This window comes from Pleurodeles waltl, chromosome 5 (assembly GCF_031143425.1).
Source record: "Pleurodeles waltl isolate 20211129_DDA chromosome 5, aPleWal1.hap1.20221129, whole genome shotgun sequence".
In the NCBI taxonomy this organism is placed as follows: domain Eukaryota; kingdom Metazoa; phylum Chordata; class Amphibia; order Caudata; family Salamandridae; genus Pleurodeles; species Pleurodeles waltl.
Genome location: NC_090444.1, coordinates 14,913,858 through 14,941,633, shown reverse-complemented (window position 1 = coordinate 14,941,633; position 27,776 = coordinate 14,913,858). Strand labels below are relative to the sequence as shown.

At 48.1% G+C, this 27,776-nt stretch overlaps 1 protein-coding gene across 6 annotated transcripts in view; it reads left to right on the top strand.

Moving 5' to 3' along the window:
- The window catches only part of LOC138295275 (uncharacterized), a 304,183-nt gene that overhangs the window by 122,981 nt on the left and 153,426 nt on the right, over positions 1-27,776 (top strand). For all 6 annotated transcript variants that reach the window (XM_069233470.1, XM_069233468.1, XM_069233467.1 and 3 more), the window contains 2 exons: positions 4,799-4,969; positions 16,518-16,688. In XM_069233470.1, coding sequence (XP_069089571.1) covers positions 4,799-4,969; positions 16,518-16,688 — 342 coding nt within the window. The remainder of the gene's footprint in view (positions 1-4,798; positions 4,970-16,517; positions 16,689-27,776) is intronic.

The window sequence follows — 27,776 nt, the reverse complement described above, 5'->3', positions numbered from 1 at the left end:
TATTACCACTACGACAGATAAGAAGTTATAGAACTCGCTCTTTTCTGAGGGTGCTAAAGCTAGCTCTAGAGCAGACTCTCCTGATTGGTCAGTCTTTGCCTGGCTGGGCCAAAGCTGCTCTGTAGGGTTATGAAGTGTCCTGAAAGGAAACAATGAGGCATCTGGTGGGAGGAGATCTGCTGCTACCAAGCACAGGTCAGGAAGGGGGCTGCGAAGCCCAACTGGTCTTCAAAGGAAGAAAGACTGTAAGGACATGATCGAGGCCCACCCCAACTTCCTACACCCACTGCCAGCTATGAGACCTGATACCTGAACTAAGAGAGGGTCTGAAGGGAAGTTTTAGGGAATGTTAGCTACAACTGTGGGCTGGGTAGCCAGATCCGAAGCTCCTGGACAGATTTTATCCATTTTAGATTAATGTGAACAGTGCTTTCTGAGACAAGAATTTGCCACACTTCCGGGGACGTGGTCATCACAGAGGGTGGCTGTTGTAAAGTCCCTTTTTGGATGGTCACCCCACTTTTTGCTGCTGTTGTTTTTGACCTGGTAGTGTGCTGAGGCCTGCAATCAGACCTCAGTACTTATGCACTTTCCCTTAAACTGTTTGTCAAATTGCATAGAACAATTGGCAAGGACTTTGCCACCCCTGTAAGTCCCTAGTAATTGGTTATATTTGGAACCAGTGGTACTCAGGGCAAGGATGGTAAAAGGATCACTAAGGCTGCAGCACTAATTATGCCACCATGTGTGACCCGAGTAAAAGTGAGCCTGCACAGCTGCCATGTCAGCCCGCACAAGCAGCCAGTCTGCTCAAGTTCAGCTCGTCCCACACACAGTCCATGCACTGCCCATAGCACAGGTCAGTCACCCCTATGGCAGGCCTCCTGTAGCCCAGGAATCATTTCCTGTGCTATAATTGTGGACATATGTGAACAAGCATATATGGCCTTGGGGCAGCATTTTAAACTTCATGCGACTGCAAGTGACCAGCAGTCCATAGGATAACATGGGCTGGCACTTAACAGTCCCCAGATGCCCAGCTCCATGATGGCCTGGCCGATTCCCCCCCATGTTTGGTATCAAACACTATGCTTTTTAACCCTGAGCATGAATCTCATGCCTAGCATTACCTAGCATGTACCCTGGTGGCGCCCTTAGAGGATGCCCACCAAGATAGCAGCTTTCCCCTGCCTTGGCGAGCTCTCCTGAGCCATTTGCTGCCAAGGCAAGAGTCTGCCCTCCTGCTGACATGCTAGCACTTCCCCGGGACAGAGACACAGGCCATGGGCAGGAAGGTGGTCACACCTCCTCTGTCCCAGGAAGGCTAGTGTTTACTGTAATCAAGGTAGTGAGCCTCAAATGCTTCACCGCCCTTGATTTGTAATCTCTGGTCCCCCACTTGAGAACCAAGCCCTTCCTGCCCTGACTACGCTGGCAGGTGGGAAAATTACCTGTTCAGGAGGCACACAGCCCCCAAAGACCAGCCGCTCCTTTAGGGTGGACTAGAGGGTCTGTACAGCCGAAGAAGTGTTCTGCTATCTTGGCAAACCTTGGGAATAGTGGGTTCTGGGTAGGAAAGTGATGTACTCCCACAGGAAGTCATCACTTCAAGGGCCGGCTAGCCACAGTGACCAGTAGCCCATTGGCCACTATCTCCCACACTCTTACCGTTCTCTAAACCAGGGTTTAAGAAGCTCCCTGGCACCAGAACCGCAGCTTTGCCTTTGAAAACAAGAAGAGGCACAAAGAAGATGCTGTCACTAATGACAGGATTTCAGCACAAAAAGAGGACACTTAAATGCCATGAGGAGCCCATATAATGGAACTGTGCGGTCGACGTGTGCCTGTGGTGAAAACTCATTGCTCCCAGCAAGAGGGACTCCAGTGGACACCAGAAACCTAAAGCGGACTCCCCTGACCGTACCAGTCATCTGCCACCTGCAGAAGAAACATCGTGCTGCATCCCCAGAAGTGAAACCTGTCGGGCCCTTCGTGAGTGAGCCCAAAGAAATTTGGTGACCTGCACCCTGGGAGTGGTAGTGAGGCTCTCATCAAGTTTTGAGCCACTACCCCCTTCCGGACGACCTTTAGCCAAGAAACTAACAGTGGACTACATTTGCCGCTGCCAAGGCTTGTCTTGGACATCACTGACTCCAGAGCAGTTCCCCAGCATAATGACCAAAGTCCGCAAAGACACCACTCCTGAGAATCTGCATCTTGAAGAAGGCGATTTCGAGAGGAGCAGCATAGCATCTTTGGCATGACCAGTCCCTGTGATTGACAGCTGCAAGGCTACCTCTGCACCCGGAGCCGCCGGACGTGGTGGCGAAGTTCCAGCTGGAGAACCCAGGTCCCGGGACTCCAAAGGGTAGAGTGTGAGTCCCCCGAAAATGTGCTTTTGTCAAGTGCTGCATTTTGACAGCGCCTGAGGATCCCATCAGCACCAAGGACCCCCAGATTATCTCCTCACCCGGACTCCCTGGGCAAGGTAAATAGGAACTGAGTGTTAAGTAATGTTCTAGGGACCCGCAAGACCTTAACTCCAAGTGGGATCCCCGGAGCGCACCCTATAAGTGACTGATTGCACACTGAAATTTCCCCCACTGAATTCAATAGGAGTCATTTGACCATTAAAAGTACTCTATTTTTAAATGCTTTCAAAATTCACAACTCCAGTTGTGTGTAAGATAAAAAGTTTGTTTTGGTGTCTAAATTTTCTAAATTGGTGTTGGATTTCTTTCAAGCCATGTCATTTACTTGTCGTCCATGTGGTTGTTGTGAAATGCTTTACACGTGTTCCTCTATGTAGCCTGACTGCTCCTTGCCGCTCTACCAGGACTGAGCTAAGATTTACTAGTGTGAACTTGAGGTCCACTTTTGGGTAACGTGCTAGTAACACATGGTAAGACTCCCCGACATACCACATAATACTGCAACCTTATAACAGTGGCACCCTGCACCCCATTGGTCAGGGGTAGCTCCCCTCCTTGCCGGCCTAGAAGCCTGGATAAATATGAGAGAGCTGCCAAGCAACTGAGATCCCTGCTTGGAAACTACAAGAAGAAGGACTGCCCTGCTGAATTCATGACCTACACCAAGAGGAATGAATTATTCAGGACTTAAGGACTACACCTACTGCACACTTTGGGTTTCACCAAAATTATGACTTTGCCTTGCTCTGAAAGTTAAAGGAGTGGACTCTCTGAAAGCAACAGGTTAAAAGAGCTCCACCTGCATTATCTTCACCTAGAAGAGCCCACCTGGACAGCCAGGTGTAGTGTGGGAATTGTAGTCCCAACTTCACAAGGAGCAACTCAGAGCTTCTGGAACCTTGGGTGGCGGTTGTGAAAACTTCAAGATTCTAAAGGGACCTTCTGGAAGATCCAGAAGTTTGAGACCATTTGGAGAATTTACAGTAAATAGCTCCATAAGTGGACTGACCCGTCGTCGAGAGTCAAGCCAGCGAGATTGAACCGTGAAATCCATGTTTGCCCCACTGAAGCTCCGTAGCTCCTTGTCATCGATGGCGAGAACCAAGAGTTCCAGGAATCACTGAGGCATCACGTGGAATCAAGCTGCTGTTGTCGAACTGCAACTTGGCATGATGAGGAGCCCAATTGAACGTGAAGAGAAAAAGCTCTGAAAAAAGACTAAGTGCAAAGGTAAAATTTTGACCAACCCCAACCACCCATTGTAGCCGAGTTGCGCTCCATTGCGGTTGGCCTTAAACCTTAACTGGGTCCCGGTCAAGTGTGACCAGATGTCCCCAATTTGCGATATTTTATTTTAAGCCCTAGAAAGCACATTTTTACATTTAATCTTTAGAAATTCATATCTCCGGTTCCTTACATTGGATTTTGTTCATTTTGGTGTCATTTTGTTCATAAACATATAAGCTGTTTTTATAAATTGGTGTTGTATTTTTACTGTTTTGTGCCTTGCTTATTTAATGTATTGGTGTTTTTAAATGCTTTACACACCTGTCTCCTAAATTAAGCCTGTCTGCTTACAGCCAAGCTACCAAGGGTTGAGCTGGGATTAATTTATTGAGGCCTCAACTGGACCTTATTTGTGATTGTGGCCTTATAGTGGTGTTGGAACATACCTGCATCTACTACTAAACTAAACCACCATCCAACAGGGACCATGTTATAATGTGCACATGGCACACTCAATAACAGGTGTACTGCGACGCAGAGTAGGACAGTGTCCTGCACCCATACTTATAACCCTCTGGCCATTCCTTCCCTCCCCTACCCAAAGTTAAAGAATATGTGGCATCCTGCCTCCCACTCATTCCATCCTGGCCATTTACCCTGCCACCTCCTACATGTAAAAAATATAATACCTGGCCTCCCTCCACCCATCCACACCACCCTCAGCATGTACCTTGCCCCCTCCTAAATATTAACAAGATAGTACCTGGCTTTTGTCCACCCATCCACACCACCCTCAGCATTTATGTTTCCCCCTCCTAAATATTAAAAATATAATACCTGGCCTTCCTCCACCCATCCACACCACCCTCAGCACTTACCTTGCCCTCTCCTAAATATTAAAAAGATAGTACCTGCCCCCCCTGCACCCAGCCACACCACCTGATGTTGCAACAAGTTTTGCATCACATGTTGCTGCACCATAGCTGCCAACAGGTGTTAATAATGCATCATGTAATACATAATCAGACAAGGAAACTCCTACCCGTGTTTGAGCCATGTGTGCATCATAGAGACTGAGACATTGTGCTGTGACATCACTATCTGTGCCCTCGGTTATGTCCCTCTTTCTCTCTTCTCAGGATCGAGTCCTGCTCTCTGACAGATTCCTGCTGTTCAGATCTCGCTGATGCTTTCAGAACAAATCAACACCTCATGATGCTGGACCTGAGCAGCAATGCGGTGCAGGACTCTGGGATGAGACAACTGTGTGAAGGGCTGAGACACCCAGGCTGCAGACTCCAGAGACTTGAGTAAGGAGACGCCCGTCTCTTCTTGTGCTGTGATGACCTTCATTGACTTTCTGTGCCCTCCTCAGCCCTATCATCCTTGGCAGGAGTGGTGTGCTCCTAAGAGCATCTTTCTTTGGACTTATCACTTTCACCTGAGACAATATGCCTGACACTGTCCCCTGCCAACCTACAGCCCTGTGCCCATCCTATGAGCTCCTTTGGTCTGCCGTTCCTTGCCAGTCTGTCACCCTCTGTATCCACCATTCCCAGTCAGCCAACGAGCCCTAGGCCCACCGCTGCTTGCCAGCCTGCAGGCCCCTGTGATCCCTGGTCACCCTCTCAGCCCCTATGACCTCTTCCCCCTGTCTTGTATGTCAGCGCCTGCCCCAACAGCTCCTGCCTGACAACCTGTGCCTCTGCTTGTCATTCCTGCCTGCCTGTCAGTGTTGTACTTGTGTCTTTTGGCGATCTGTCAGCTCCTGTGCCACTCACAGCTTTCTAACATTAATTATGGGGTCTACGCATGCATCACTGTGTACCTGAGCATCAGTGGGTGCCAAGGCGTCCTCTGCTCTGTCCTGTTCTGTGTTCTATATGGTATCCTATAGTGAGGCCTGTACTGTACCCTACTGTGTGTCCTATAATATCCTATAGTGAAGCCTGTATTTATCTGAGACAAATAAGGTCAAAACGAAAAAGATCCAATAAGCACAAGTTGAAATATCACTTTTAAAAAGTTTAAAAGAGTCTCTATCCTTAGAAATAAACAGTTGTATCTTTGTTACAAACAGTACCTTGGATGTGTCAAAAATAATGACGCATGGAGACCGCAGAGGAGGAGAAGCGTGGAAAAATAAGGTGTTACGCCAGATTTTCTGACGCAACACAGATGACCCGTTGTTTCTTTCCACGCTGCAGGGGGTTTGCGTCATTTTTTGGCATGTAGTCTTGGTTCCTCCCTGAGATGCAGGAATATTTTGACGCCCAGGAACGATGCATTGAAAATCCTTGACGTGCTGAAAGAAAGAACAGGTGCTACGTCGACCCAGTAGTTGATGCGTTTAATTTTCAATCGCAAGGTAGGCACTGCGTCGAATTTTCAGTCGGGGCTGCATCATTCTGATCGACTGTGTGGTAATTTCTAGGCTGCAGTGCAGGCTCTGCGTCAGTTTCGGCAGGCGTTGCATCAATTTTTCGACGCAGAAGGAATTTCTTGAAGAGGTAACTTCTTTGCTGGCCCTGAGACATCAGAAACAGGAGGCAAGCTCAATCCAAGCACTTGTAGAGCACTTTTGGGGAACGCAGAATCCTTCCCGCAAAGTCAGAGGCCAGCAGGGCAGCAGTCTTTCTAAGCAAAGCAGTCCAGATGAGTCCTTTGGGTAGCCAGGCAGCTCCTCCGACAGGGTACAGGTGTAGGTCCAGAAGTGTCCGAGTTGGTGGGGTCAGAGACCCAGTTTATATACCCAAAAATGCCTTTGAATTGGGGGAGACTTCAAAGAGTGGTTTTGAAGTGCACATTTCCCCTTTCAGTGCAGGTCTGTCTGCCAGGGCCCCAGTAGGGGGTTTGGCAGTCCATTGTGTGAGGGCAGGCCACTAGCCTTTGAAATGTAAGTGTCAGGCCCTCCACCCTTCCAGCCCAGGAGGACTCATTCATTATGCAGATGAGTGCAAGTGTGACTGAGTGTCCTGTGTTTGTGGTTGTCTGGGTGAATGCACAAGGGAGCTGTCAACCAGCCCAGCCCAGACGGTGATTAAAGACAGGCTGTAAGGCACAGATGGTTTTAAGCGCAGAAAAATGCTCCCTTTCTAAAAGTGGCATTTCTAAAATAGTAATATAAAATCCAACCTCACCAATAAGCAGGATTTTCTATTACCATTCTGGCCATACTAAATATGACCTGGTTACCCCTTGAGATCAGAATCTACCACTCAAAAAGTATATGAGGACAGTCCCAATGGTAGTCTATGAAAGGAGCAGGCCTCACTGTAGTGAAAAACGAATTTAGGAGTTTTTCACTATCAGGACATATAAAACACATATGCACATGTCCTGCCTTTTACCTACGTAGCACCCTGCCCTATGGGTTACCTAGGGCCTACCTTAGGGGTGACTTATATGTAGAAAAAGGGGAGTTTAAGGCATGGCAAGTACTTTTAAATGCTAAGTCATGTTTATAAAGTACTTATGCAGCACACAAACAATAGTAAAGTGAAACACAACACAAAAAATCCCAAAGCAATTTACAATACATAGATTACATTTCAATAAATTATTTTACATCGAAAATCCATTCAATAGATCCAGAGTTATGAATTTTACATTTTTTTAGTTTAAACTAGCATCTAAAAGGTCCAAAGCGCCAACCACATAATCTAGTCCTGTGATACCGAGACAAAGTTGAAAAATATGCCTGACCGTGATGGAGTGTGGCTCTGATACAAAAAGTGGATTGGGCCTGGTCAGCACTTAACTTCGGACTTAGATGAAATTCTGAGAAAAAGTGTCTGAGAAGGTAAACTTCAGTGGGACAAGGATGCAGGAGGTATCCGGGAGGGAGTGTCATCATTGGATAGCCTTGGTTTGAAGCCACAGTGAAGATTTCTACGTTTTGACTTAGTCTCTGAAATAGAAGTCGAAACTCTCCAGCAGGAGGAGACAGAGGGCTGTAGCCAAAGACAGTTCCATGAGGCTGGATACCCCTTTGGTGATGGACTTCAGAAAAGGATTTGCAGCTGCGGAGAAAAGCTTAGCAGGAGAAGCTGTGAAGTCAAACTGACTGAAATGCACCTCAAGTGGATAGACGAGCATATTGGTCCCAGTCTCCTCCTGGTTCTTAGAGCACTTTTTGACCAAATTTGTTTTAGTTCCTTAGTTGTGGGATTTGGCTATCTGGGTACCTTTAGCACCACAAACAAGGGTTTAGGACTGGTGAGATTCCCCTTGGGGGTGCCGCGCACACTCAGGCTGGGCCCCAGTGCGGGTTCAAGATGATGGGAGCCTTTTGTGTCCTTGTGGCTCCGTACAGGAGGCAGGCAAACTAACCCTCGGAGTCACTCTGGTAGTCCTGAGTTCAAGTGAAGATGTAGGGCTCAACAGCAAGGTTTGAGGCAGGCTCCAGACAGCTAAGCAGTCCTTCCAGGGGCAGCAACAGTCTTGCATAGTGCACAACATGTCAAAGAAGTAGGCAGTCCCCTAAGAGTCCTTCCACAGGTCCAGTAGTGAACTGAAGAGTAGGTCTGAAGGTCCTATTTTTATATCCTCGTGTCCTTCCTCTGGAAGGTGTGAGAAGCTTCTAAAAAGGTTCTTGGAAGTGCATGGCATGTCCTGCCCCGCCCCTTCCCTGGCCCAAAGCTAGCTGTGGTGACAATGTGGGGTTGTTAGGTCCTTTGTGGAAGGCAGAGCACACCCTATTCCGTTGCAAGTAGGACTGCACTTAGCTCCGCCCCACATGCTGCCAGCAGGTGGCCCATAGAGGCCCATCTAATCCAGTTATTGTGTGACTGTTTGGGAGGAGGAAGTCTAGCTGTCAGCTACACCAAGTCATTTAACCCAAAACAGACTGCAGGCACAAAGGGCTAAAGGCAGGAAAATAGCAATATTCTAAAAGTGGCATTTTCAAAACAGTAGTTAAAAATCTGACTACAATTAAAGAAGGTTTATCATTACAATTTCATAAATAATAAACATAATATAGCTACCTGTTTCCAAATGGAAATTACAACTTATTAATTGTAATAAGGAATCCCCAATGTCATCCTACTGGAGCGGTATGCCTAAACAAATTTAGGAGATTTTCTTTACCATAACATGCAAAACTTAAACATACTTGTCCTACATTGTAATTACGCAGCACCCTACCCTATGGCTACCTTGGACCTGCCTTAGGGGTGACTTATATATAATAAAAGGGGAGTTTAAGGCTTGACAACAGGGTTTAAATGTCAAGTGAACATGGCAGTTTAAAACTGAATTCAGGCTGCAGTGGCAGGCCTGGGACAGGTTGCAGTGGTTGGCACAAGTGCTGCAGGCCCACTAGTAGCATTTAATTTACAGCCCTGGTATATGGTATACCACTGTACAAGGGACTTACAAGTAAATGAAATATACCAATTAGGTGTATGCTAATCAAACCATGTTTAGGAGCGAGAGCACAAGCAGTTTATCACCGGTTAGCAGTAGTAAAGTGTGCAAAGTCCTAAGACCAACAAAAGCGAATTCAGCAAAAAGTGGAGAGAAAATGGCAAAATGTTTGGGATTGACCTTGCAGAGAGGGCCAAGTTCAACGCAAAGCAATTAGCAACTCGTTTTCAACCAGCCAAAGGGTAGCACTTCTTCCCTTTGGTCTCTGAACAGCTGCGTCTTGCCTTTATTGCTTGTACTGGATCGCCCTGTTCCTTCCTCATATCTCTTGCTGGAGTACCCCTTCTGTGTTCTCCCTCTGTCTCCCCCATTCTCTATCCTTTGACTTGTCCACTGCACTCCCTCCCTTGCTTTCTCAAGCCTTTTTCTGTTTTATCTCTTGGCTTCTGTTTCTCACTGTGGGTCTCTGTGTCCTTGTCTTTCTCTGTGTCCTTCACTGATGTTTCATCGTTATCTCTTGCCCCTTCTTCCCCTCAGTGCCGCTAGCCCTCCTCCACATGCTCTACCCCATCCTCTCCCCTAGCCCTCCACTTCTCTCACTTCCGGGCTTGTGCCCCATCAATCAATCAATCAGTTTTTATAAAGCGCAACCGTGAGGGTCTCAAGGCGCTGACCGGCACTGCTGGGCCCTTGAACCCAGAATGAGTGCATCGTGAATGATGCAGTGACCCAAATGGCTCCTGCTCCTCCTGACACATGACTGACCCCTCCTTCCATGGGTGAGACCACTGGACAGCCTGTGGCAGGGGGAGCCCTGGCACTGCCCTGGGGGGCAGACTGGCAGCCTGAGGTCTGCCCCTCTTAGAGTCCTTATGAGTTATATAGTGCTTGGTGCCCGATGTTAGCGCGGAGGCGCTTACCCACACGCTAGCGCTCTGTAGGGGGCATGGCTGGAAGCGGGGTGTTTTTGTTTTTAGCCTACATGGGAAGTGTTTTCAACGTGTGCATTGTGGGCCAGACCCCCCGGCAGTGTGACGGGTGAGGGGAGGTGAGAGAGAGATGCATAAATTGTAATTGTAATAAGAACTACACACATATGGCCATCAGGGCCAACATATTCCAGTGCATTCTGGGAGCTGTAGTTGAGTTCTACACAAACAGACACCATGTCACTAAAATTCTAGCTAACTGCCATGGAGTGGTCCGGTCACCTTACCCTCACCTAAGGGTTGATGAAATGAGATAAATGCCACTCGGGCGTTCTTTCAAGCGTCTCTGTGGCTTTAGACACTGTGGTGAAGGGAATACACTGCTTGCAGATTGTCTGGGGGAACCCCTTACTGAGGGGCAGCAGATGCCTCCGCATCGCGTGGTTTTGCATTGCAGATAGTGCTTTCTGCCCCTGCTGAGGCCACGAAGCGCTTTGAGCGTGGATAGCGCTGCGCTTCGTGGCGCCCAAGGCCGGTTCCAGTGCTGATGGCAGTGAGGTATGAAGGAATCTTGGTGCTGGTGCAGTGACGAGGTGCCCGCCTCTTCTGCCCTAGAGGAAGGTTAGTAGTTAGTAGTGGTCACGGAAGCAGCTGTTAGTTACCACTCCGCATCCTTGTTAGTTGTGTCTGTGGTTAGAGGGCGGGAGGACGCGGTGTTATTGCGGGGTGTGCTTGTCCTGGTAACTGGGCTGTTGGATTGCACTTGTGTTGGTAAATGCCAGGCCCTGACAGTAATGTCCAACAGAAAGGGGTCTCCCCAGCCTACCAGACAGCTCTGGGGGGCCCCAGGGTTGTCTCGGACTCCTCTGTGCCCTGGCCTGTGACACTGACACCCCGGTACAGAGGGGGCGCCCTTCTGTGCGCTACTTTACACTGGGGGCGCTGACTGCTCACCGCCTAGGAAGAGGCCCAGGGCGGATACACCTCTGTGGCTGCCGTAGGACTCGGACAGAGGGTCCTCGGGACCCCCAGAGGCCAGTGCAGTTAGTCCCTGCAGCTGCCCGCAGGAAAGGCGTTGTGCATGTGTGAAGTGAGGCAGCGCCTCTGCCTCCGGGGCACTACCAGGCGCTTTACACAGCAGCTGTGTTTCACTAGTGAGCGCTGCACTGTGAACGCGCCCCTCACCTCTTTGCTGTGAACAGCACCTTTTCTGGGTCCTTCTTTCCCTGATCACCCCCATTTTCTGACTGATACTGGTGGTTACTGACTGACTGTGCCCTGGGCTCTGCTACCCAGGCCCAGGGCCAGCGCTCTGTGTAAAAGTGTATGGTATTTAGGTGTAATTACAATTGGTGCTGACAACGTACCTGTAAGTGCCCAGTATAAGGCCGGGCACGTAGGACCAGTGGCCAGTAGATGTGATGCATTTAAGTGTTCATTACTCAGATGCTGCAGGCTGATTCTACGTTAAATTTAAAATTATATGCAAATTTGATGTTGGCTTTAACAGTACTTCCAAAGTATTAAACTACCTTACACATAAGACACCACTAAGGTCTCCCCTAAGTGCCCCAGGGGTACGGTGCCTTGTAACTATAAGCAGGGACATGATAACAGACGTTTTATATGCCTGGGTGAAGGAAAAGCTGCCATTTTCGTTTTCCCCCATGGTGGTGCATCAACCCCATAGGCTAACTTGGGGAGGCTTTATTAAATAGTCTAGCTATTGAGAGGAGGGAGCTCAAATCATAATTCAAAGCCTCTAAATGATAGTAAAAGCAAATCTAACAACTTGCCAAGGTTAGATCTATTACCACTACGACAGATAAGAAGTTATAGAACTCGCTCTTTTCTGAGGGTGCTAAAGCTAGCTCTAGAGCAGACTCTCCTGATTGGTCAGTCTTTGCCTGGCTGGGCCAAAGCTGCTCTGTAGGGGTATGAAGTGTCCTGAAAGGAAACAATGAGGCATCTGGTGGGAGGAGATCTGCTGCTACCAAGCACAGGTCAGGAAAGGGGCTGCGAAGCCCAACTGGTCTTCAAAGGAAGAAAGACTGTAAGGACATGATCGAGGCCCACCCCAACTTCCTACACCCACTGCCAGCTATGAGACCTGATACCTGAACTAAGAGAGGGTCTGAAGGGAAGTTTTAGGGAATGTTAGCTACAACTGTGGGCTGGGTAGCCAGATCCGAAGCTCCTGGACAGATTTTATCCATTTTAGATTAATGTGAACAGTGCTTTCTGAGACAAGAATTTGCCACACTTCCGGGGACGTGGTCATCACAGAGGGTGGCTGTTGTAAAGTCCCTTTTTGGATGGTCACCCCACTTTTTGCTGCTGTTGTTTTTGACCTGGTAGTGTGCTGAGGCCTGCAATCAGACCTCAGTACTTATGCACTTTTCCTTAAACTGTTTGTCAAATTGCATAGAACAATTGGCAAGGACTTTGCCACCCCTGTAAGTCCCTAGTAATTGGTTATATTTGGTACCAGTGGTACTCAGGGCAAGGATGGTAAAAGGGTCACTAAGGCTGCAGCACTAATTATGCCACCATGTGTGACCCGAGTAAAAGTGAGCCTGCACAGCTGCCATGTCAGCCCGCACAAGCAGCCAGTCTGCTCAAGTTCAGCTCGTCCCACACACAGTCCATGCACTGCCCATAGCACAGGTCAGTCACCCCTATGGCAGGCCTCCTGTAGCCCAGGAATCATTTCCTGTGCTATAATTGTGGACATATGTGAACAAGCATATATGGCCTTGGGGCAGCATTTTAAACTTCATGCGACTGCAAGTGACCAGCAGTCCATAGGATAACATGGGCTGGCACTTAACAGTCCCCAGATGCCCAGCTCCATGATGGCCTGGCCGATTCCCCCCCATGTTTGGTATCAAACACTATGCTTTTTAACCCTGAGCATGAATCTCATGCCTAGCATTACCTAGCATGTACCCTGGTGGCGCCCTTAGAGGATGCCCACCAAGATAGCAGCTTTCCCCTGCCTTGGCGAGCTCTCCTGAGCCATTTGCTGCCAAGGCAAGAGTCTGCCCTCCTGCTGGACATGCTAGCACTTCCCCGGGACAGAGACACAGGGCATGGGCAGGAAGGTGGTCACACCTCCTCTGTCCCAGGAAGGCTAGTGTTTACTGTAATCAAGGTAGTGAGCCTCAAATGCTTCACCGCCCTTGATTTGTAATCTCTGGTCCCCCACTTGAGAACCAAGCCCTTCCTGCCCTGACTACGCTGGCAGGTGGGAAAATTACCTGTTCAGGAGGCACACAGCCCCCAAAGACCAGCCGCTCCTTTAGGGTGGACTAGAGGGTCTGTACAGCCGAAGAAGTGTTCTGCTATCTTGGCAAACCTTGGGAATAGTGGGTTCTGGGTAGGAAAGTGATGTACTCCCACAGGAAGTCATCACTTCAAGGGCCGGCTAGCCACAGTGACCAGTAGCCCATTGGCCACTATCTCCCACACTCTTACCGTTCTCTAAACCAGGGTTTAAGAAGCTCCCTGGCACCAGAACCGCAGCTTTGCCTTTGAAAACAAGAAGAGGCACAAAGAAGATGCTGTCACTAATGACAGGATTTCAGCACAAAAAGAGGACACTTAAATGCCATGAGGAGCCCATATAATGGAACTGTGCGGTCGACGTGTGCCTGTGGTGAAAACTCATTGCTCCCAGCAAGAGGGACTCCAGTGGACACCAGAAACCTAAAGCGGACTCCCCTGACCGTACCAGTCATCTGCCACCTGCAGAAGAAACATTGTGCTGCATCCCCAGAAGTGAAACCTGTCGGGCCCTTCGTGAGTGAGCCCAAAGAAATTTGGTGACCTGCAACCTGGGAGTGGTAGTGAGGCTCTCATCAAGTTTTGAGCCACTACCCCCTTCCGGACGACCTTTAGCCAAGAAACTAACAGTGGACTACATTTGCCGCTGCCAAGGCTTGTCTTGGACATCACTGACTCCAGAGCAGTTCCCCAGCATAATGACCAAAGTCCGCAAAGACACCACTCCTGAGAATCTGCATCTTGAAGAAGGCGATTTCAAGAGGAGCAGCATAGCATCTTTGGCATGACCAGTCCCTGTGATTGACAGCTGCAAGGCTACCTCTGCACCCGGAGCCGCCGGACGTGGTGGCGAAGTTCCAGCTGGAGAACCCAGGTCCCGGGACTCCAAAGGGTAGAGTGTGAGTCCCCCGAAAATTTGCTTTTGTCAAGTGCTGCATTTTGACAGCGCCCGAGGATCCCATCAGCACCAAGGACCCCCAGATTATCTCCTCACCCGGACTCCCTGGGCAAGGTAAATAGGAACTGAGTGTTAAGTAATGTTCTAGGGACCCGCAAGACCTTAACTCCAAGTGGGTTCCCCGGAGCGCACCCTATAAGTGACTGATTGCACACTGAAATTTCCCCCACTGAATTCAATAGGAGTCATTTGACCATTAAAAGTACTCTATTTTTAAATGCTTTCAAAATTCACAACTCCAGTTGTGTGTAAGATAAAAAGTTTGTTTTGGTGTCTAAATTTTCTAAATTGGTGTTGGATTTCTTTCAAGCCATGTCATTTACTTGTCGTCCATGTGGTTGTTGTGAAATGCTTTACACGTGTTCCTCTATGTAGCCTGACTGCTCCTTGCCGCTCTACCAGGACTGAGCTAAGATTTACTAGTGTGAACTTGAGGTCCACTTTTGGGTAACGTGCTAGTAACACATGGTAAGACTCCCCGACATACCACATAATACTGCAACCTTATAACAGTGGCACTCTGCACCCCATTGGTCAGGGGTAGCCCCCCTCCTTGCCGGCCTAGAAGCCTGGATAAATATGAGAGAGCTGCCAAGCAACTGAGATCTCTGCTTGGAAACTACAAGAAGAAGGACTGCCCTGCTGAATTCATGACCTACACCAAGAGGAATGAATTCTTCAGGACTTAAGGACTACACCTACTGCACACTTTGGGTTTCACCAAAAGCAACAGGTTAAAAGAGCTCCACCTGCATTATCTTCACCTAGAAGAGCCCACCTGGACAGTCAGGTGTAGTGTGGGAATTGTAGTCCCAACTTCACAAGGAGCAACTCAGAGCTTCTGGAACCTTGGGTGGCGGTTGTGAAAACTTCAAGATTCTAAAGGGACCTTCTGGAAGATCCAGAAGTTTGAGACCATTTGGAGAATTTACAGTAAATAGCTCCATAAGTGGACTGACCCGTCGTCGAGAGTCAAGCCAGCAAGATTGAACCGTGAAATCCATGTTTGCCCCACTGAAGCTCCGTAGCTCCTTGTCATCGATGGCGAGAACCAAGAGTTCCAGGAATCACTGAGGCATCACGTGGAATCAAGCTGCTGTTGTCGAACTGCAACTTGGCATGATGAGGAGCCCAATTGAACGTGAAGAGAAAAAGCTCTGAAAAAAGACTAAGTGCAAAGGTAAAATTTTGACCAACCCCAACCACCCATTGTAGCCGAGTTGCGCTCCATTGCGGTTGGCCTTAAACCTTAACTGGGTCCCGGTCAAGTGTGACCAGATGTCCCCAATTTGCGATATTTTATTTTAAGCCCTAGAAAGCACATTTTTACATTTAATCTTTAGAAATTCATATCTCCGGTTCCTTACATTGGATTTTGTTCATTTTGGTGTCATTTTGTTCATAAACATATAAGCTGTTTTTATAAATTGGTGTTATATTTTTACTGTTTTGTGCCTTGCTTATTTAATGTATTGGTGTTTTTAAATGCTTTACACACCTGTCTCCTAAGTTAAGCCTGTCTGCTTACAGCCAAGCTACCAAGGGTTGAGCTGGGATTAATTTATTGAGGCCTCGACTGGACCTTATTTGTGATTGTGGCCTTATAGTGGTGTTGGAACATACCTGCATCTACTACTAAACTAAACCACCATCCAACAGGGACCATGTTATAATGTGCACATGGCACACTCAATTACAGGTGTACTGCGACGCAGAGTAGGACAGTGTCCTGCACCCATACGTATAACCCTCCGGCCATTCCTTCCCTCCCCTACCCAAAGTTAAAGAATATGTGGCATCCTGCCTCCCACTCATTCCATCCTGGCCATTTACCCTGCCACCTCCTACATGTAAAAAATATAATACCTGGCCTCCATCCACCCATCCACACCACCCTCAGCATGTACCTTGCCCCCTCCTAAATATTAACAAGATAGTACCTGGCTTTTGTCCACCCATCCACACCACCCTCAGCATTTACGTTTCCCCCTCCTAAATATTAAAAATATAATACCTGGCCTTCCTCCACCCATCCACACCACCCTCAGCACTTACCTTGCCCTCTCCTAAATATTAAAAAGATAGTACCTGGCCCCCCTCCACCCAGCCACACCACCTGATGTTGCAACAAGTTTTGCATCACATGTTGCTGCACCATAGCTGCCAACAGGTGTTAATAATGCATCATGTAATACATAATCAGACAAGGAAACTCCTGCCCGTGTTTGAGCCATGTGTGCATCATAGAGACTGAGACATTGTGCTGTGACATCACTATCTGTGCCCTCGGTTATGTCCCTCTTTCTCTCTTCTCAGGATCGAGTCCTGCTCTCTGACAGATTCCTGCTGTTCAGATCTCGCTGATGCTTTCAGAACAAATCAACACCTCATGATGCTGGACCTGAGCAGCAATGCGGTGCAGGACTCTGGGATGAGACAACTGTGTGAAGGGCTGAGACACCCAGGCTGCAGACTCCAGAGACTTGAGTAAGGAGACGCCCGTCTCTTCTTGTGCTGTGATGACCTTCATTGACTTTCTGTGCCCTCCTCAGCCCTATCATCCTTGGCAGGAGTGGTGTGCTCCTAAGAGCATCTTTCTTTGGACTTATCACTTTCACCTGAGACAATATGCCTGACACTGTCCCCTGCCAACCTACAGCCCTGTGCCCATCCTATGAGCTCCTTTGGTCTGCCGTTCCTTGCCAGTCTGACACCCTCTGTATCCACCATTCCCAGTCAGCCAACGAGCCCTAGGCCCACCGCTGCTTGCCAGCCTGCAGGCCCCTGTGATCCCTGGTCACCCTCTCAGCCCCTATGACCTCTTCCCCCTGTCTTGTATGTCAGCGCCTGCCCCAACAGCTCCTGCCTGACAACCTGTGCCTCTGCTTGTCATTCCTGCCTGCCTGTCAGTGTTGTACTTGTGTCTTTTGGCGATCTGTCAGCTCCTGTGCCACTCACAGCTTTCTAACATTAATTATGGGGTCTACGCATGCATCACTGTGTACCTGAGCATCAGTGGGTGCCAAGGCGTCCTCTGCTCTGTCCTGTTCTGTGTTCTATATGGTATCCTATAGTGAGGCCTGTACTGTACCCTACTGTGTGTCCTATAATATCCTATAGTGAAGCCTGTATTTATCTGAGACAAATAAGGTCAAAACGAAAAAGATCCAATAAGCACAAGTTGAAATATCACTTTTAAAAAGTTTAAAAGAGTCTCTATCCTTAGAAATAAACAGTTGTATCTTTGTTACAAACAGTACCTTGGATGTGTCAAAAATAATGACGCATGGAGACCGCAGAGGAGGAGAAGCGTGGAAAAATAAGGTGTTACGCCAGATTTTCTGACGCAACACAGATGACCCGTTGTTTCTTTCCACGCTGCAAGGGGTTTGCGTCATTTTTTGGCATGTAGTCTTGGTTCCTCCCTGAGATGCAGGAATATTTTGACGCCCAGGAACGATGCATTGAAAATCCTTGACGTGCTGAAAGAAAGAACAGGTGCTACGTCGACCCAGTAGGTGATGCGTTTAATTTTCAATCGCAAGGTAGGCACTGCGTCGAATTTTCAGTCGGGGCTGCATCATTCTGATCGACTGTGTGGTAATTTCTAGGCTGCAGTGCAGGCTCTGCGTCAGTTTCGGCAGGCGTTGCATAAATTTTTCGACGCAGAAGGAATTTCTTGAAGAGGTAACTTCTTTGCTGGCCCTGAGACATCAGAAACAGGAGGCAAGCTCAATCCAAGCACTTGTAGAGCACTTTTGGGGAACGCAGAATCCTTCCCGCAAAGTCAGAGGCCAGCAGGGCAGCAGTCTTTCTAAGCAAAGCAGTCCAGATGAGTCCTTTGGGTGGCCAGGCAGCTCCTCCGACAGGGTACAGGTGTAGGTCCAGAAGTGTCCGAGTTGGTGGGGTCAGAGACCCAGTTTATATACCCCAAAATGCCTTTGAATTGGGGGAGACTTCAAAGAGTGGTTTTGAAGTGCACATTTCCCCTTTCAGTGCAGGTCTGTCTGCCAGGGCCCCAGTAGGGGGTTTGGCAGTCCATTGTGTGAGGGCAGGCCACTAGCCTTTGAAATGTAAGTGTCAGGCCCTCCATCCTTCCAGCCCAGGAGGACTCATTCATTAATGCAGATGAGTGCAAGTGTGACTGAGTGTCCTGTGTTTGTGGTTGTCTGGGTGAATGCACAAGGGAGCTGTCAACCAGCCCAGCCCAGACGTTGATTAAAGACAGGCTGTAAGGCACAGATGGTTTTAAGCGCAGAAAAATGCTCCCTTTCTAAAAGTGGCATTTCTAAAATAGTAATATAAAATCCAACCTCACCAATAAGCAGGATTTTCTATTACCATTCTGGCCATACTAAATATGACCTGGTTACCCCTTGAGATCAGAATCTACCACTTAAATAGTATATGAGGACAGTCCCAATGGTAGTCTATGAAAGGAGCAGGCCTCACTGTAGTGAAAAACGAATTTAGGAGTTTTTCACTATCAGGACATATAAAACACATATGCCCATGTCCTGCCTTTTACCTACGTAGCACCCTGCCCTATGGGTTACCTAGGGCCTACCTTAGGGGTGACTTATATGTAGAAAAAGGGGAGTTTAAGGCTTGGCAAGTACTTTTAAATGCCGGTCAAAGTGGCAGTGAAACTGCACACACAGGCCTTGCAAAGGCAGGCCTGAGACATGGTTAGAGGGCTACTTATGTGGGTGGCACAATCAGTGCTGCATGCCCACTAGTACCATTTAATCTACAGGCCCTGGGCAAATGTAGTACACTTTACTAGGGACAAATGAGTAAATTAAATATGCCAATCGGGTATGAGCCAGCGTTACCATGTTTAAGGGGGAGAGCACTTGCACTTTAGCACTGGTTAGCAGTGGTAAAGTGTGCAGACTCCTAAGGCCAGCAAAAACAGTGTCAGAAAAAGGAGAGGAGGAAGGCAAAAGGTATGTGGTGAGCCTTCAGAGAGGCCATTTTTCAAGATGTATCCTATAATGAGACCTGTAGGCCTGTACTATACCCTATAGTGTGTCCTATACTGTATCCTATAGTGAGGCCTGTGCTGTGCCCTATAGTGTGTCCTATACTGTATCCTATAGTGAGGCCTGTGCTGTACCCTATAGTGTGTCCTATACTGTATCCTATAGTGAGGCCTGTGCTGTGCCCTATAGTGTGTCCTATACTGTATCCTATAGTGAGGGCTGTGCTGCACCCTATAGTGTGTCATATACTGTATCCTATAGTGAGGGCTGTGCTGTACCCTATATGGTGTCCTATACTGTATCCTATAGTGAGGCCTGTACTGTACCCTATATGGTGCCCTATACTTTATCCTATAGTGAGGGCTGTGCTGTACCCTATAGTGTGTCCTATACTGTATCCTATAGTGAGGGCTGTGCTGTACCCTATAGTGTGACATATGCTGTATCCTATAGTGACACCTGTGCTGTACCCTATAGTGTGTCCTATACTGTATCCTATAGTGAGGGCTGTGCTGTACCCTATATGGTGTCCTATACTGTATCCTATAGTGAGGGCTGTGCTGTACCCTATAGTGTGTCCTATACTGTATCCTATAGTGAGTGCTGTGCTGTACCCTATAGTGTGTCCTATACTGTATCCTATAGTGAGGCCTGTACTGTACCATATTGTGTGTATTATACTGTATCCTATAGTGAGGGCTGTGCTGTACCCTATAGTGTGACATATACTGTATCCTATAGTGACACCTGTACTGTACCCTATAATGTGTCCTGTACTGTATCCTATAGTGAGGCCTGTGCTGTACCCTATATAGTGTGTCCTATATTGTATCCTATAGTGAGGCCTGTGCTGTACCCTATAGTGTGCCCTATATTGTGTCCTATAGTGAGGCCTGTGCTGTGCCCTATAGTGTGTCCTATACTATATCCTATAGTGAGGGCTGTTCTGTACCCTATAGTGTGTCCTATACTGTATCCTATAGTGACGCCTGTACTGTACCCTATAAGGTGTCCTATACTGTATCCTATAGTGAGGCCTGTGCTGTACCCTATAGCGTGTCCTATACTGTATCCTATAGTGAGGGCTGTGCTGTACCCTATAGTGTGACATATACTGTATCCTATAGTGACGCCTGTACTGTACCCTATAGTGTGTCCTAGACTGTATCCTATAGTGAGGCCTATGCTGTGCCCTATAGTGTGTCCTATACTCTATCCTATAGTGAGGAGTGTGCTGTACCCTATAGTGTGTCCTATACTGTATCCTATAGTGACGCCTGTACTGCACCCTATATGGTGTCCTATACTGTATCCTACAGTGAGGCCTGTGCTGTACCCTATAGTGTGTCCTATACTGTACCCTATAGTGAGGGCTGTGCTGTACCCTATAGTGTGTCCTATACTGAATCCTATAGTGAGGCCTGTACTGTACCCTATAGTGTGTCCTATACTGTATCCTATAGTGAGGGCTATGCTGTACCCTATAGTGCGTTCTATACTGTATACTACAGGCGTAGGTCACTCCTGAGGACTCTCAAGCCCACAGACCACGGGCATAGCTAACCTCTGAGGACTCTCAAGCCTATAACATAACATAGCATGTATATTTGTAAAGTATGCGTTCAACCAGAAGGGGATCTTGGGGCTGAATAGCAGATGTTTATTGTTACCCAATTCAATGGTACTCATTTTAACGACCTCAGAATGATGAAAGGCAACGTGGACCTGTCGGTATTTGAATCTTTGACCATGAGGTCGAACACAGGCCCCTACAGTGGACACATTAGTTTACTAAGCCACCAGACCAGTTTACGCCCACAGGCGTAGCTCACTTCTGAGGACCACACACATAGGGCTCTCAGGCTTGCAGGCGTATCTCATTCCTGAGGACTCTTAGAGTCAAAGGCGTAGCTCACTTCTGAGGACTGAAGACTCTCAAGCTCACAGATGTAACTCACTCGTGAGGACTCTCAAGCCCACAGGCATAGGTCACGCCTGAGGACTCTCAAGCCCACAGGCATAGCTCACTCTTGAGGACTCTCAAGCCCACAGGAGTAACTCCCTCCTAAGGACTCTCAAGCCCATGGGTGTAGCTCATTCCTGAGGACTCTCAGCTCACATATCTCATATCTCAATTCTGAGGACTTTCAAGCTTACAACATAGCTCACTCCTAAGGACTCTCAAGCCTACAGGCGTAGCTCTCTCCTGAAAATCACATGTGTAGCTCACCCCTGGAGTTCACTCTTCAAGACTTTCAAGCCCACTACCGTAGTTCATTCCTGAGGACTCTTAAACTCGCAGGCGAATCTCATTCCTGAGGACTCTCTAGCTCAAAGGCATAGCTCACTCTGGAGGACTCTCAAGCTCACAGGCGTAGCTCACTTGAGAGGGCTCTCAGGCGCACAGGCGTAGCTCACCCCTCATGACTCTGAGGCATGTGGGTATCCTAAGATGATCAGTCTGGGCAGCCTTTGGGCACTTGACTCTCTCAGGGTAGCAAGGTCGAGCAGTCCTGGCTTATTCCAGGAAGAGGAGAGGCTTAGACTCTCAGACTCAGGAGACATCACTCAGGCTCAGCCAGTGCTTTACTTTATAATAGAAAGCCAGTCTTAGAACAGTTAAGTAGAATGCACGTTTACATAGAAGGTAAGGATCAGAAATCCATAGACCCTCATACATCATCCACAAATAACATTCCACCAACCGAGCAGGCGCCTGTGACCTGCCTCCCTTTCCTCAGAGACACCCAGGGCCAGACTGGGTCCCAAAGCAGCCCAGGAAAGTTTTGTCAGACCAGCCCCATAGTAACTTATGAACTGCACAGTAACAAAAGGCTCGCTGTGGCAGTAGCAGTATCCCACTGAGCTGCACATAAAATACTGTTCTGTGATCTGCATAGTACACATTCTTTGCAGCAGGCACATTAACCCTCTGCGCTACCTCAGATGAATCAAAACTGCCACTAGACAAAACCTCGATCTCTTTCCAGCTGGTACAATAATCACCACTATTATGTTGTCTGAAAACTATTGGATATACAAGGAACTCTGCAGTGCCTCTAACCCTGCTGCACTACTACAAACTGGCCCCCACCCTTCTAGCCTCCCAGGGAAATGCCCGATGCCCGGTCTGGCCACTCCAGCCATGGAGACACCCCCATTTCCCCCTTAGAACATCCGATCCAACAGCGGAGGACGCTGCTTTTTGCATCTGTGACCCAAAGCCTGTGGCCCCCTTCCCCTGCACCTCAGGAACGCTGCATTGCTCAAGGAAGCACCGCGAAGCAGCTAGCAATGCCAGCGCCTTGCGACCCTTACGAGTGATTTGCTGTGCTTATAAATCCTGATTGATTGATTGACCTTCCCATCTTCTTGGCGTATATTCCAACCCCTTATGTCTTCATAACTCCCTCACACTGGGTGCTAGACCTTCAGTTAACACTGAGTCATGCAGCCACTATTATCCTACGAAGGATGCTTAGGGCCCACTCAGGACTTTCTTGAAGCCTTTGCGCCACTGGTAAAAAAATCAAAGTTACTGAAGTGATACAGGAAAGAAATGTGGTACCCAGCCTCTGCTTGTGTTGCCTTGGTATCCAAAGGACGCTGAGGTTAAAAGGTGCCGCTGTTAGAATGAGTGCTAGTGTCGGAATGAAAAGGGGCAGCTTAATATGGCTAAACTATAAACCATAAACTACCAAACAACAAGGTCACTACCTACTGAGAAAGCTTTATCTGCTTCTTGTGATGCCACTGGTAACCCACTGTCCGGTGAGGGGCACAGTCTGGTTTACCAGAGTCCAGAGACCAGTGAAGAGAACAGTGGGCTAGTCCCCAGCGTGCCTCTTCCTGTGGGGCCGGTGTGTCTGGATCTGCCAGTCTCGACTGAGATTTTCTGGTGGTGAGGAGCCCTTGACAACCAGGGAAACCACAGCAAGATCAGGGGCACCAGACGCCACTGAGATGTCTTACAATAGTATAGAGGGCCTCAGATAAAATCAGAACTATACCCCACGGGCGGTAACACTGGTTCAAGTGGGTCTGGAATCAGGAGGACCTTCTCTAGGCAGTGGTGCCGGAGCCTACGCCAGGGGTATGAAGAACAGCGGTGTCGTGGCCCACCGTGCTTGAAGAAAGGGATGTACAGACACTCTACATGCCTGGCCTTGTGACAGTGTACCTGGGAATCAGGTCACTCCCCCTGGCAGGGTCACCCTGCCTCCCTTAGCCATCAGGTAGGTCAAGCTGCAAGGTGATACCGTGTCAAGCTGCAAGGTGACTCTGCTATGCCAAGCTGCAAGGTGACTGCTATGGCAAGCAGCAATGCCACTCTGCTACATCAAGTAGCAAGGTGACTGCTACATCAAGCAGCAAGCTGACCCTGCTATGTCAAGCAGCAGAGTGACTGCTATGTCAAGCAGCAAGGTGACTCAGCAATGTCAGCAGCAAAGTGACTGCCACGCCAAGCAGCAAGGTGGCTACTAGGTCAAGCAGCAGGGTGACTGTTCTATTTCAAGCAGCAGAGTGACTGCTATGTCAGCAGCAAGGCGACTCTGCTATGTCATGCCAGTCTTCCAATCTGGAGAGAGAATGGCAGCCAAGACGAAGTTCCACTCATAGTCGTTTCTCTCCCTCCTTACGTAGGTGCACAGGTCTCTTCTTTGTATGGTTGACGAAGATGAACTAAGCAGAAATGATACTTCTCTGGGGGTCAAGGAAGGATGCCAGAACCAACCACAGAACCTGCTCCATATCATGTTCATTGGTTTCTCCAATCCTGCAGGACCACTATGGTGATGGCCAGTGTTTGCACTTTTCCCGAATGGGGTCCAGACTGTGAGAACTTGACCTGCTCGCTGAAGGTGCGCTCTGGTACCATTTTCATGGGAGATGGCTGCAGCCCAGAAAGAGGCTGGAGACCTGTCCCACCCACCAAGTAAACGTGTTTTGGAGAAGAGATCATGGAAAGAGCTGGAATGTCCAAGATGAATAGTATAAGCCAGTACCTAAGACACCCCCATTTTTTGCAGCAGTTACACGTGGGATCCAGTGGACCCCTGCATTCACCAGACCACTGGTAGATAATGGATTCCACATACATCGCAGACATCCTTCGTACATGTCCCAGGCATGATGTACGCCAAAGACCCCAGTTTGTAAACTGAATGGATCGTGTACAGAGAGAGGTGGTAGGCAGTCTCTCCACAGGGGCACAGGTAGAAAGGCATTTACCCCTCACTAGAATCACACTTCCACCACCTCCATTGATTGGGTTGAGAGGGCAGCAGCCAATCTCACTTAGAACAGAGAGTAATTTGGGTGTCGCTCTGATACGCAGAAGACTTCCAACTCAGCAAAGACGGTAGACAGACTCGCCCAGCTGTTCACCATTTCTCTGCTGTAATCAAGGCACAGAGCCATCTACCAGATCAGTCTTCAAGCTCAGATCCTCTCGAACTCGTCTCAAGACATTCATCTCTTCCATGATATAATCCACATCCTACCAGCCATTGACCTCCATCAGGCTCGATACTTACCCATCCACTGGGAGATGGCCAGTATCTGCTTAATGCAGCTCTATTCTCAAATGTCTCTGCATCACAAGATGCCCATTAGCAGCCTCCGTTTTAGACATTTGTAGTATCCCTCCAGACTTCCTGCATGACAACCAAACCTCTTCCCGCATTGCTGACTCCATAAACTCACATCCTTCCAACCACGATCTAGAATTGATTAGTCACTTTCGTAGAGATGATAAGTATATGCTAATGTGACTGTGGGCTTGATTTAGATCTCGGCGGGGGTTACTTCATCACAAATGTACAAGAAATACAATTGTTTTCAATGGTATTTAGATCTTGGTAGACAGGATATCCGTCGCCCGTCACCGTGTGATGGAGTAACCCCTCCTCCGAGACCTAATTCCAGCTCTGTATCTTTTACATATCTCTTTGCGTCACCTGATCCTACATGCAGCTACATGTTCAGCACAACATATTTTGAAGGTTACACTGACACCAGGGGCCATATGTCACAAAGTTTCCAGGAGTGTAATGAGCATGTGCATGTGATTCCTAAGCTCTCCAGGCACTTTGGTATGACAGGGCACGCTTTGAAGTTTTACACTGGCCTTTGATGGGGGTGGCCACCTATTTAGCAACAAAGAAGATTATTAAAGTGCTCAGTTCAACAAGACTTGCAAAGTCACTGAAAAACAAAATCTCAGGTATTTATATACAGTTCCTACTAAAATAATATGACTGCATATTAGGACGACAGACCTACAAAATGTGGGAGACTAAGTCTGTCCAAACCATCAGAAACCACCTGCCCAACCCCTGGCTACCTCACAGTGCCTCACCTGCATGCCCAACCCTACCCGGGTCACAGATGATTGTAGCAACCGAAACATGACACCCTGACTCCCGATGAGATTGTCTCATTGTCTTGTGGTACTTCTCATGCATGTCCAGGGACAACACGAGATAGATATAAGATAAGTCTTCAATACATTGTTTGAAACAATCGTAATCTTGCATAGTGAGAATGAGCTACGATAATTAGGCAGCTAAAACAAAGCAAACAGCATCACGAACATGGTAATGAGGAAGAATAAAGCCACCATGATATATGATTTCTAGGTGTTCCTACGTAACCCTAAGACTATACTGAGAGCATAGTGGGTGCAGCCTCTGCCTTTGCCCGATCTGAGGGATTAGCCTCAGCCCACACCTGGAAACTGTGTCAGGAGACGACCTGCAGTGTGGATGGTGATCCTCCCAGAAAGCTGGTAGATCACAGCCAGCGGAGCTGCTTGTCGAATGCAGCACTCGTCCCAGGACGGTCGTGGCTGGGAGGCCCCTCTGCGCCTTTCTGGTCAGTGCACCATTAATATATTAAAAAGCCACTGTCTCAGGAGCACAGCTCTGATGTAACGCTATGTCTAGGTGTTAGAAGTTGTCTCCTGAACGGGCAACGCAAGCACTAGGATATTTTGTACTGTGTTCCTAGCATTGAACAATATATGCTCATTATATGTCGAGAAAAGGATAACTAAAACAAGCAACTCATACAATATATTCCTAGAATAATATTATGCAAGGGAACTGTGTAAAACGTCACTGCTAAAAAAGCCATGTTAAAACGTATAAAATGTAAAATGAAGCTAAAATAAGGAACCAACGTTGGTCCAAGAGGATATCACTACAGAGTATCTTAGTGTTATCATGTAGTATTGTTCGCCTCAGTTCTGAGAGGATTCCACACCTCCTTGTCAGAGGAACACAGGCACTGGGATCCACACAGTATCTGCACAGGATAAGCAAACTTTCAGGTGCAAAGGCCACCTCTCGCCAGGAAGGCAAACACTTGTGTGATCAGTGTGGAAACCAGAGGCAAGTGGGACGTAGAAGCAGTGATTGGGGGTGCCCTCTGAACTTCTCAGGCACTGCGACCCAAGGAAGTGCAGCTCCTCAGGGAACAGAGCACTCTACTATCCTGATGATCCCTGGAGCAAACCAAGAGTGAGTGTGGCTTTGAGCAAACACAGGACACCATGATCTCGCCTGGTCACAAGTGCTTCTCTGATTCACCACCACCTAGGCAGCTGACACGCTGCCCCTGCAGACAGTGATCTCCAGGCACACAAGGTGGCAGGACAGCAGGTCTGGGTTGGTGACAGGTGTCCAGACTTTGCACCTTGAGCCAGTAAGACCAGCAATGGTGCCTGCTGTTCTTCAAGGAAGGGGAGAGGGGACATGGACCGCCTCACATCAGTGACATTGGGCAGGCATCAGTACAGTCTGGAAGTTTCACTTATATCCTTTTGAATCAGTGTGAAGTTCTGCTGCAGAGCATGCTCAGTTTATGCCTTGTCTACGTCATTTCGCAAACAAGAGGGGGGTTTGCGGGGTGCATCCGCAGGACATCATAGAGATGCCTGGCTGATTCAGCACAATCCTCCATCTTCAAGTGGTTGTCAGTTATTCCTACAACCTTCCTCTTCAATACTCTATTCAGGATTGTGAGCCAGTCCTAGTCAGGAAGTGGCAAAGAGCTCTGTCAACAGTCAGGGAACTTCAGGGTGTCAAGTCCTAGCAGAGATCGCCCAGCATACAGAGCCACGGGTGGAGCAGAGCTTCATGTCCTTAGACAACTTACCTGTAGGGAGGACAGAATGAGCATGAGCATCATCTCAGTCTGTCTTTCCCTCAGTTGTTTTTTATCTCAGTTCAGTAATTTTAACCAGACTTCCCTCCATGGGCAGCTCCTTCAGTAGATCTGTTCACAACATTAGGAAATGCATTCCTCCCGATCTTCTGCACCAAATGTCCTTATTTCTTGGCTCTGTGTACATAATTTTCCTCTTTTTATTGGGGTGGATTCCACAGACCTCACCGACCCACTTGTGCTTGTCTGAGAACTGCAGACCTGTAAGGAACTGTGCTACCTAGTTTTATATGGAGCCTATTACTACTTTCTGTGTTTTAAATGACAAGTGTTGCTATTGGGTTGTTTATGGCATTCCCATTAGCAACATTAGAAGCATGAAAGGCTTGTTTCGTGATGCGACAGTTTGAAGTCATGATCT